This window comes from Orycteropus afer, unplaced genomic scaffold, assembly GCF_000298275.1.
Source record: "Orycteropus afer afer isolate SDZICR_OR568_19922 unplaced genomic scaffold, OryAfe1.0 scaffold00045, whole genome shotgun sequence".
Classification (NCBI taxonomy): domain Eukaryota; kingdom Metazoa; phylum Chordata; class Mammalia; order Tubulidentata; family Orycteropodidae; genus Orycteropus; species Orycteropus afer.
This window is the reverse complement of record NW_006921632.1, coordinates 1,241,653-1,253,700: the sequence shown is the minus strand read 5'-3', so window position 1 is coordinate 1,253,700 and position 12,048 is coordinate 1,241,653. Positions and strand designations below refer to the sequence as shown.

Genomic DNA, 12,048 nt, shown 5'->3' with positions numbered 1-12,048 from the left:
CAGCCTCTCCTTGGAAGGAAGGTTGGGCAATCCTACTTCCGTAGTGATACTAACTCGGAAACCCAAGGAGGGGTCGCTATGAGTCGGGTTTGACTCAACGGCACATAACAACAACAACAACAGAGATTGTGCTATGCTAAAATAAAAATAAGAAAAAAAGAATGAAAAAAGAACACTGAAAAGTTCAAATGTAAAAGCTTTATTGAAGAAAAATGTTTCAGACTAAGCAAGACTGTAAGAAAGCAGAATATTTTACATTGCTAAAAAACATTAGAGCTAAATGTCTATAAATGCAGTACAAAGGAAAAGCCTATAGCTTAAAACACCTCTCCCCACCACACATACAATTTGGAATATCAATTATGTACAATAAATGTGCTGAAGTTAATAATGTTTCAAAGCTTTAATACTAGAAAATCATCCTAAGAAAAAGGCCTATATAGTTGGTTTAATTGTACCCTGGAAATACTGTCTACCACAAAATCAATACATTTCAGAGTTGATAAGTATTAAAAAACTAGTGTCTCAGAAAGGGGATGTCAGAAGTGGAATACAGGGTTAGGGGTCTGTGCTCAATGGCTTAAGGCAGTTTTTTTGCTATTTCTCCTTTATACTCCTGACCTTGCTCTAACATGGAGTGTAGTGAACAGTGACCCAAAAGATCTTAGAAAAATATTGCAGCTTTCAGTAAGTTACAAGAAGCATAGACTGACCAGCAGAGAGGAAAGCAATCAGTTGGCGTGTAAACAAATTGGCAAATATCATAATGTATTTGGGAGGGAGTATATCTCTCCAACCATCAAAGCATGTAGGCTGGTTCTTCAACTCCTTCAAAAGCTGCTGTGAAAAGATGGCTGTGCCATACCTCAATAATCCAGGCCAGGGTATGGTCTCGAGTGTAGGATGCAAAGTAAAATTCCCCCTTATATATCCAAGTAAGAAAATTAACGTAAAATTTTTTAAAAAGGGCTAAGTATTTGATCTCTTAGAAGATGAATACTAAACAATTAAATTGGTATTATTGAAACATTTACAAACTGTGCCCTTTATACTAAAGTGCATAATGTTTAGGTCCCTAAATCCCTTCGGCATGTTCCCTAATTCCAGAACAGTATTTGTACTTTAACAGTGTACTACTAATTATCTATCTACTTTAAGATGCCTTTTGGGAATACAGTGGATTCCAGATTATATCATTTGGAATATTCCCTTGTATTGATAAAACCTTAAAGCTGTTTATGCATACCATCACTGGTGAAATGGAGGAATTAAGTAATGTTGTCTCTAACATTTAGAACTGGTTCACTTAAGCTGCAGTATGGGATTTTTTTTTTGAAGCAGGAACTCTTTTCCAAGGTTACTTTCACATAAATTATGGTTCACGCTGCAATACCTGTTTATGTGCATCACTTTGATAAAGGGCAGAGAGGCTCACTAACACTAACCCCAATTCAAGGCCCAGCACCACTGCAATTTATCATTCCTCATCCTCATCCTCATCGTAGTACCGATTTCGTTTTATCTGTTCTTCCACAGATAGGTTTTTGACCACTTCTTCCTCCCAGAATCCCATGTCCTGGGATTTCTGATTCTGAGCAGTGAATTCTTTGGTGGAGGTGTTGTCTACAAAGCTGGACCAATTTGGAGACTTGGGTTCTATAGGAGACTCTTGTTTGAGAAGGGTTCCATCATCTTCATCTAAGTTTGCACCATTTTCTACAAGATTCTCATTCCCTAGCTCAAAACCATGAACTTCCTTACTTCTCCTTCCTGACTCTCTTCCTTCAGATTCCCTGTTTTGCCAGGTGGTTGTTTTTCCTGTACCTGCATTCTTCTCCAAGGCTTTGGCATTTTCCACATGTTTCCTTTCTACTGCTATTCCTCCTACAAACTCCTCACTTTGCTCTGACATGCTCCAGCCTTTCCTGATAGGAGGTGACAAGGTTTTGGGACTCTTGACCGAAGTGGTTCGAAATGAAGCTGCAACAGTGAATGGGCGGCTTCTTTCCTTGAGCGAAGAAGATCGTCTTAGCTTCTTCAGATCCAGATCTACATCCTCAGGAGCTTCAGGCTTGCTGCTTTCATCCTCAGGAGGCCATTTAGGTTTGGACACTTTGATCCCTTCCTCCAAAGCACTTCCTGAACTGCCAAGTTCAGTCGGTGGTGGCCAGGCAATCCTCAACTTCTTGGTTTCGGCCGGCTTGTCTTCCTTCTCCCGCTGAGAGGAAGCCTTGGCTTCCATACTTGCTGCCAGCACACCCACCTTAGCAATAGGGGCATCTTCTACTCCTGGGCTCTGAGGAGTCTCTCCTGCATTAAGAAGCTGGACTGGTCTCTCCAAAGTTTCTTCATTTTCATTTTTAGTTGCCCATAGATCCTTGTGTGGTCTGTGCCCAAAACCTTCATCATAGTTGCCTTTAGATTTAAAGAGCTGATTAAAGTGAGGCTTGCAATAGATTCTTCCATGTAAAGATGCATAGGTTCCAAGACTGTCCATTAAAAGAAAAAGTAGAAAGTTAGCAATCTATATACTTTTATTCTTATTTACACCAACAGGCTAATAATGTGGCAATTTCAGTATTTCGAGAAGATGCCACATGAGAAAAACATCTCTAAAAGCACATCAATCACCTAGGATTCTCTATCCCCTTATTTGTGCTTAAAGCACATTTAAGCACATGCTCACTTCTAGTTCTGAACCTCACAAGTCATTTATTCCCCTGATATGTACACTCTCTTCTCAGATTATTTCACTCCCCCTTTTTAAAACTGTCAAATTACTTCTAGGAAGTCTTTCCTAGACAGTCTTACCCAGCTTGGATCACTCATACATTTCTTAATATCTATAATTCATACTTACTTACAATGCTATTTTCTTAGCATCCCATTTTTGCTATAATTTAAAGGCATAGCTCTCTATTGGAATAAATATGACACTCTGCAAACAGCTGGTATTCAATAAAGACAACTAGCTGAATAAAATTAAGCTATGGTTAATAGGAAAATGTTGAGCAATAGCTGGGAGATCAGGCTTCCCTCCTAGTCAGTGCTGGACAGACCTCCAGGAGACTTGGTGTCTCTTACACAGAAGCAAACACCTGGAATTCAAACATACTAATGACCACAAAGATGATGTGGGACTGGGCAAAATTTTGTTTATACATAAGGTGGGTCAGAGTTAACTTAATGGCAACTAACACAACAAAAACTAGAGCATTTCACAGAAGAAATACAAAAATTCAAAAACCTAGCAAACTGTGCTTTTGGGAAAAGATGAATACAGGTGGGCAGAAAAACACTAATGAGTGGAAATCAAGTGTGGAGTAAGAGTGGGCATGTTTTGGTTCAATGTAAGGACCACCTGTCTAGCTAGAACTATCTAAAACTGGAAGTAGGTGCTGTGAGGTATCTACTCCCAGAGGTGCTATGCAGATGGCAGACCATCTTTCAAGAGCATTTGAGAAGGGACGCTTCCTCTGGAAGGAAAGCTAGAGGAAGTGACATCTTAGTTGCTTCCTTCTCTGACACTTTATGGTTAAAGTGACCCACTACGGAGTATTTGCTCACTTTGTTAAAATTCTATCCATAGTTTGAGTTAAGTAATAATAATGATTTTCTCAGAAATAAAATGATGGAACACAGAAAGATCAATGCTCTTCAAGGGCTGTTACTGTCATTCATGCTTTGAAGTAAGGACCTAGGAAGTCACCTCTTAAAACTTTGTAACTTTATGATTCTATGATAATGAAGGAAAACATTCTACTAAATTAGGTCACAGGAGGTTGTTTTTGTATTTTAATAATGTTTTTTATTGTGATGAAAATACACATAATGAAAGTTACTAGAGGTTTTACCTGCAATCCATATTACTTAAGCATCAGTCCTAACATACAAATTAACATATCAACTTATTAAGAAGTTCCAAACACCATTATCGTTTGATATAACACACTTGTCACTAAGTGGTGTTTTACTTTTTCTCAAGGGCCTTCAACAGAACACTGTTAGTACAATAGCTTTTAGTACCAATGCTCTAAAAGCCAAAGATTCCTCCAAAGATCCATCTATCCAGAGATGGCTTGTGTTGGTCTGGCTTACCTAAGTTTGTTGTTGCAATAGGAGCAACGGAAGCAGCTGAGGTGAAACACCTGTTGGTTGGCTAAGAGACGCTCCATCGGGTAGACTGTCTTCTGACATTCCACACAGGTCTCTCTCACTGGTGGCTGAAACTTCTAGGAAAAGGACAAGGACAACTTTAACTAGCATAGGCAGTGATGAGCTAGTGATCTGCTGAGAGGGCCCTAGGATTTACTTTGTAGCCTGAGGTCTCCCTTAGCTGGTCTGTCAATTCTCATAGGATCATTAAGTCTGCTACAGTTCTATCGGCTGACTCTTTAAAGACAAGAGGCTCCCCTGAATTCCTTTCCCACTGGCTGGCTGCCCTAAGTGTAGCAGCCACTAACGGCAGGTGGAACTGGGGCTGAATTGCAGAGAAAGGTTTAGACAAACCACCACAAACAACAACAACAACAAAACACACACACAATGTGAGGAGGAGGGGATAGGGGAATTAGGAGAAAATGTCATGACACACAGAAGAAAGAAATGATTCAAGTGTCAAGTAAAAGCAGGACATTCTGTTATAAGAACAGATTCTGAAGGGGACACATTTCAAGAAGAAAAAGAGCATTTGGCTTTGGGAGTTAGCAAAAGACACTTTGGTGAAACATTTTATTCTTGTGTTTATAATCTTGCTCAATGAGCAAAGCATCATTTTTTTTAAGAGAATCAAAACTGACACATAAATGGAATTTATAAGAGAGAAATTACTTCACTAGGCTTCTAGAAGGAAACATAAGCCCAATAAAGCTATAAGTTCTATAATATTTTTATTCTCAAGGGAGAATAAAACAATGCAATGGGGCATGAGAGGGCCTAATAGATTGGGGACTCATGAATTGCTTATCAAGTATGGAGTAAGAGTGGGCACAGCTGTTCTACTCAGTAAACCCACTCCCAATGAGCATAAAATAGTTGGTATTGTTGCACTGATGAAAGCTAGAATTCCAAAAATATTATTGTAAGTTTTTATATGATGAGAAATGGTTACGTGGCTACGGGGAGGGGAATGGGAAGGCAGGGGCCACTAGTGTGTGAAAGTAACCCTTGACTTGCCCCTACATAAACGCCTCAACCAGCGGATACGGGAAGCAGCTTAGGTTATGGTGGCCGGGATGCTCTGGCAAGCACCAAGGTGGCCCCTCTGCTGCCAAGACCACAGTGGGCTTTTATCAGAAAATGCATGGTGGTAGAGAATGCAAATTTGCAAATTTGTCCCAAGGCCCAGGACCAGGAACAGTTAATAATAATTAACCTAATGCTAGAAATAAGCCTAAATAAACCAGGTTACAGGCTAGATAGAATTGTGATGAACAAACCTGAAAATAAGCTCATGAAACATTCCCACTGCTAGTTCACTTGCCACGTGAATCACTAGGAGGTAGAGCAAAAAATAGGAATGATTTTCCAAGTAGAATTGGACAGGAAATGAGAGCAGAAAATGAGTATAAAATGGAAGCAAAGGAAAAGATCTATAAAAGGAGTTTACTAAAATTAGCAGTAAACTCCCAAATAGCACCCAAGGGATTTAGGAATGCAGGCGCAGAACCAAGTGCAAATAGGTAGCTCACAGACCCCTTCATTGTTGATGGAGAGTCCTAAAGAGAAAAATTTAAAGAATCAAAGAGCAAACATAGGGTCAAACATAACCAAAGAAACCCCAAACCCACTGCCATTGAGTCAATTCCAACTCATTGAGACCTCCAAAGGATTTCTAAGTCTGTAAAATCTTTAAGGAAGAAGACTGCCTCTTCTTTCTCCTGTGGAACGGTTGGTGAGTTTGAACCATGGACTTCTGGTTAGCAGGTGAATGCTTTAATCACTACACTACCAGAGCTCCTTAAGGTCAAACATAAGGGAGGTATTTAAGTGTGATCAATCACTAAACATCATTGTAACGAATGTGTTGGAAGTAACTAAGGCATTATTTGGAGCTTAGAATTCTTTCTCTCTCTTCCCCCCCCCCCCCTTATATGGACACTTCTGGCAAGATAGGCTCTATGGAGAGCTATCTTTGCATAGGTTTTTAGATTTTCTCTAAATGGACTAAGCCTTTGTCTAGCAAGTAGGAGATACATTAACATGCAGAATTGAAATAGAGTGTAATTGTACCACCGAAGCCACTGGAGAGAGCCTGTGCAAACCACAACTCACATAATGTAAAAGGAACAGGACAAATATATTTGAAAATCTTTTTCAGCTGCAGGGCAGATTCCATATTTTTAACATTTGAAATAGACTTAGGAGACTAAGTGCTTGTTCTAGTCACTGAAGACAAAGTATGAGACATAAATTTCACACATCTAACAGGAAATGGGTATTATTCTGCTAACGGGGAGTGGTGGGATACAGAGAACACCTCTTTTACAAACACACAGAAGAGGAGGGTTCAGCCCAGTGAATAGAAAGGAGAACCTGAGAGAAAGCTGAAAGTTGAGCTCACATTAGGAGGAAAGTGGAAGGCAGGAGCAGAAATTAGGTACCGGGAGCAGGAAGCAGAAGCTGGAAGAGACAAACAGGAACCTTCAATGAATACACAGCATTTGGTGTGTCTGGAGCGTTTTACTGCAGCTGAGCTCAAACTGAGTTGCAGACTTAGACCCAAGAATAAGACCACATTTTCTTTCTTTTTCAAGTCACTCTGCTAATTGCGGCAAAACCAGCTTCACTTCCACCTGAGGCTGGAACATATCCCACCCAGAAGACAGAGCTTTTATTACCCTGATCCCACACAAGGAGTATCTCATTAACAATTTTTTAGTGTCTTACCACCTCCCACACCTGACCCATGATGGCTCTCTCTAAAGGAGCCTTCACCCACGCAAGTGCAGTCATTCCTCCTGCTTCACATCAAATTAATAGACTGCTAATTCAAACTGACTAACCTCAAGCTTCTAAGTAGCCAGACCTATCAGATTCCCATTCCTCTTCTTCATTTCTTACTTACATAAACCCTTTTCAATATTATCTAAGCCTTATGCAGAAGCTGCCCAAGGGCCCCCTGTCATTTCATAGAGACAAGAGGATCCCAACAAGAGGATATGCCAACTCATAGTGGCTGCGGCTGTGCCTTTCCTTTATTTTCTCTGTCCTGGGCTCTCAGCCACTTTTCTGTAATTGCCCCTATGTCTTTTCAGACAACAGGAAGCAGAGTTAGTGCTCCCAAATCTCTACCATTATGGCAGACCTGGCATACACCCTGCCCCTGCCTTCCTAACATGCTCTGACTTGGCACAGTCACTTAGAAAACATTGCCAGTATTAGAATGTTAGATAATTTTTATCTTCACAATATATTTTTTTTCTGTTAGTTGTTGGTGTTGTTGTTATGTAAGAGAAGATATATACATAAATATTTTTTTCCATCCCCTGCAGTTTTCACATGTAGAAACTGAAGCACCAGGAAATCAAGTGCCTTACCAAAGTTCACACAGTCAGTAAGTAGAATTCAGATTCAAACTCAGAACTCCTGAGTCACAAACCAGGAGTATATTTCCTAAATTGTCCTGAAGTGTTAAATTTCCAGAACTAAAGGAAAACTCTTTGGGGAAGAGAGCAGATGCTAACCTAAATGAAAATAATGTCACTATAGTGTTTTGGACAACAACCTTCAGTTTAAAATATGCTGAAATTGTCATTTCAAATTAAAAGTATGCAGATAATATCTTCAGGATATTTGGGAACGAATGAGGTCCTATGTAAATAATTGATGTTCATAATCAATGCCATGCCTTTCCCATACGAGGGCTATTACAGGCCCTCTGTTGATCAGCGTCTACTTAAAATTATTTTTCAAATACATTTTCATGGCTTCATCTACACTATTTCACCCTGTTCTCTTGCATATATTTTTTTAGCCTCAGTTGGAGTGTGTACCTGTGTGGGGTGGGAGGGGCATGGCAGCTGGCAATAGGAAGTGAAGCTAACTAGCCCTTATTGCAGTGTGTCATCAAGTTGATTCCAACTCCTAGCAACCCTATATGGCAGAGTAAAACTACCCCATAGGGTTTCTTAGGTTGTAAAGCTTTCTAAGAGCAGATCGCCAGGTCTCCAGCGTTGCTGCTTGCAGGTTCGAATCTCCAACTTTCTGGTTAGCAGTTGAGCACTTAACCATTATGCCACTAGCCCTTAAGACACAGTGAAATCAGAAGAAAAGTCTGTATTTTTGATGTTAGGCCTCCATCCCCTTAGGCTGAATACCACAAAATGCCTTTCATTCCCTCCTTCCAATTTGTGCAAAACATCTAGGTAATAAAACAAATTTTTTACCACACAGTAAATGTTTAGGCCGGTTCTGTGCAGCCTTAACCCTTCCCCTGGCTTTCTGTGGAACTCTTTTTGAAAGCATTTTGGGGAATACTCACATCTTAAATAGACTGCTCTACGTATAGAGAAAAGACTAGTGCTCTGGGAAAGCAGTAATAATGTAGAGGGAGAGAAAATATTCTAAATGTCCTTCTAGCCTAATTCTGATAGCTTTGGGAAACAGCATGAAACCTCCTACCCTGCGCACAGGGGAGGGCCAGCGGGCACAGCAGAGAGCCTCTGTAATGTGCGTGCTTCCATGTTTTCTCTCTAGCCATCCCCAGGACCAGCTGGAGGAAATCTGGGGCCGGGCTGCCCTGGACACTGTAGAGTAAGTGGGTGTTCACCGGGACCAGTCACATCTCCTTGGCTCTTTGTGCCCTGTCCTCTCCTATGGCACATTTAAAGGGTGACTTCTCTTGAATGGAATGGCAAAGTATAAGAGCTTTCTGATCTCTCAAAGAAAGCAGAAAAGGCCTGACCTTTCTCATAGGTCCACGGAGCCCTGCTCCCAGAATAACATCCTTTCTGAGACTGAACACGCAATTTCAAATTCAGTAGCACCAAATCTCACCAACAGAGCTATCTGGCCAGTGTCCCAAATATACAAAATCCTTACATTCAAGGACCAATACTTTTTTGTTGTTGTTAATTTAGCTAAAATTTGAAATGAATTAAGTCTCTACCTTAGATGTCCTATTTTCAACAGAAGACATAGGGGTATCAAACAAACAAATAAACAAAACCAAGGAACAGTTTTTCCTAGGAAGTATAGAACTCAAAAATCTATTCTAAGTGAATAAGTCTATTCTTAGTTGTATGTAATTTTTCAAAGTGGAGAAGCAACTTTGGGCCTATAGCTATGACAGCAGTTACACTAAGCAGGTCTTGCTGTGAATATTTACTACTTTGTATACAGAATATAAAGGACAACTATGAGGAAGAGAAAAAAACTGTCTGTAAACAGAAGTAGAGATATTATTGAGCCCCACTCAGGCTCTGTACACTATAACCATTTGGACTTTGGACCACAGACACAAACATAATAAGCTAGGCCAGTCTACTCTAGTCTTAATACAATGTGCTAAACCTGAGGTGTTTCTCTGGCGGAGGTAGGCCTACCTGCATTGTACTGCTGAGTGACCAGGTCCAAAGAACTAGGCCCAGGCCTGGGGCAGGTGCAGAGGAGAGCTTTACCTCTGCCTCTTTCCCTGGTGTGCCTGGGAAGACCTAGGTGAGGTATACTCTTTGGCACCACATCTTTCACCTCAGACCCTAGGGGTTGTCTAAATCAGGGGGCACGTCAAGGGTCCAACCAGTGCTATGAGGTCTGGCCTAGCAGTTTAGGGAGGGAAGCAAGACTTAGTCAAGAATTCAAATATACTCAGGAACAGATTTTAGTTCTTAGATTAGCCACGGAAATACCCCAGACCCTTCGGCTACACAGAACCTGTGGCCAAGGTCAATTACTGGTTGTTCTTGATCCAGAGTACCAATGCAAAGACCCACATCTGGGCAAGGTTGCTTTTGGAGAGGAAATTAACCCTGTGGCATTTGCTACTTTGTTGGACTCCCAATGCTGAAAAAGAAAGCATGATCATCAAGGCCAGAACAGAGGGTCATGCTGGATACATGTGCAGATTCAATCAGTATAACCCAGTTCCTTCTCCTTTCACTTGCTTTCTTTTGCTAGCTCCTCACCTCTCAGTTCCTTTCCAATAAACCTTACTTGCCCCATACAGCTCTGCTTCCTTCAAAATTTTCAAGTCCTCTTCTCCACTTTTTGATTTACCCTTTAAGTGCTGGATTCTTTCCTTCCCTCCCTTTGTTCCCAACCCTTATCTACGTCCTCTTTTCTTCATTCTTTCTGTGCACTAAAAAGGCCATTAAAACACGGATCATGCATCAGTTGGGAGATGAAAGCACGGCAGTTAAGTGCATGAGGTTGGGGTGGCACAAACCATCTTCCCACTAATTCTGCCTACTGAATTCCTCTCAACAGCCAAAATCAACAAAACAAGGAAACAACAAACCTAGTTTCCTTAACAGAGTACCAGAGGAGAAAGAGACATTGAAGAAGTGTGGGTATGTTTAGTTATTAATCTAAATAGGTAAATTAGCACTGTGTTAGCAAAGCATAAGACAGGTTAGTTAATGAGCCTAAAATAAAATGTGGGCTCTTTTCTATCTTTTTCATTTTTATGAGAATATATGTTTGCTCACAGAAAGGGAAAAGATCATTTTTCTGTTTTTAAAAAGTAGAGAATAAAAGGAGACTACAGACTGAGTAAAATTTTCTTTGGATACAAAATTTGTACATTCTTTTACATCTGATATTTTACCATAGTATATGTATTACTTGAATGTCCATTTTTATGGAAAATGGAGCAGTCAACCCCAATGGACACACTCTTTAAACGTGCTAACAACCAATCAAGTTATAGTCAAGTGGCCATGGAGCCACCATCTTTATGGTGACATTACATATCTCCATTTGATAGGTAGATTTTAGTTTAACAGATGTCTCATATTTCCCATTTTGGGGCTTTAATTCATATACAATGTACTACTTTGGACACTTTTGAAAAATAAAACTTCAGGCTATTTTCTTTAACTTCAGGTTTTTTTCAACATTTATGAGTTTTCCAGATTTCAAACTGAGATATTAGTGAACTTCCCCCACGGCAGTACAACCACCTAAGCAAAGAGCAAGATTTCCAGGGAAAAAGACTGGCATAAGCATACCTCATCATCATCCTCAGGAAAGTTACAAGGTTATAATGGATGTAATGATAAAAGGTGCAATTCACTCTACTAGTAAACCAATGTCTAAAGGCTCAGAGACAAATAACTATCATACCTTGGCTGCTTTGGGTGGAGAATTTTCAGAAAGGCTGGAGGCTCTGGCATCTGGACTTAGCTGTTTGGGCTGGATAGGCTGCTGGATCTCATTCTTAACCTGGGAATTACCTGGTTCAGTTACAAAAGGACAATTTATATATCTCATGGGAAGTCTCAGAAAGGGTTCCTCCCCAAAACAGAGTTTAGGCACTCCCACTAAATGACGTCAAAAACCACCACTTTCTGCTGAAAAAATGTAACTTTAAAAGCTATGCTCCTTAGGTTCTCTCAGGTCCTCTCATAAACTAAGTTCTCAGCTAGGAGGCCTTCTCACTCTTTGCCATACACAGCAGGAATTCAAAGCACCTTAGGTAAAGAACTTTCTGCTCTATAGCATTTGTTATTTTTAGAAGACTGAGGAGCTCTGGTGGCCTAGTGCCTAAGGCATTTGACTGCTGACCAGAAGGCTGGTGGTTCAAACCCACCAGCCACTTCTCAGAAGGAAGGTTGGGCAATCCACTTTCATAGTGATACTGCCTCGGAAACCCAAGGAGGGGTCACTATGAGTCAGGTCTGACTCGATGGCAGTGAGTATTTGTACATTTAACTGTCTTTTTGGTAGCTGGCACTCCCAATCATTCCTTCTGGGATGCTTTAGCTGAAGTTGGGAAAGTGGGACATGAGGACAGCAATGTCATATACTGTGTCTGTATGCGTAATTTCATACTGCTTTGTTTTTGGTCAGTTTTACAGCAGGTATTCATAGATGAAGATTATGGGAAAG

General features: G+C 40.5%; 1 protein-coding gene across 1 annotated transcript in view; it reads right to left on the bottom strand.

Moving 5' to 3' along the window:
- Positions 1-1,477: 1,477 nt before the first annotated feature.
- LIMA1 (LIM domain and actin binding 1) overlaps positions 1,478-12,048 on the bottom strand; it is an 87,420-nt gene continuing 76,849 nt past the window's right edge. Inside the window, exons 8-10 of the mRNA XM_007937813.2 lie at positions 11,284-11,393; positions 4,099-4,232; positions 1,478-2,489 (exon numbers count right to left, since the gene is read on the bottom strand). Coding sequence (XP_007936004.1) covers positions 1,478-2,489; positions 4,099-4,232; positions 11,284-11,393 — 1,256 coding nt within the window. The remainder of the gene's footprint in view (positions 2,490-4,098; positions 4,233-11,283; positions 11,394-12,048) is intronic.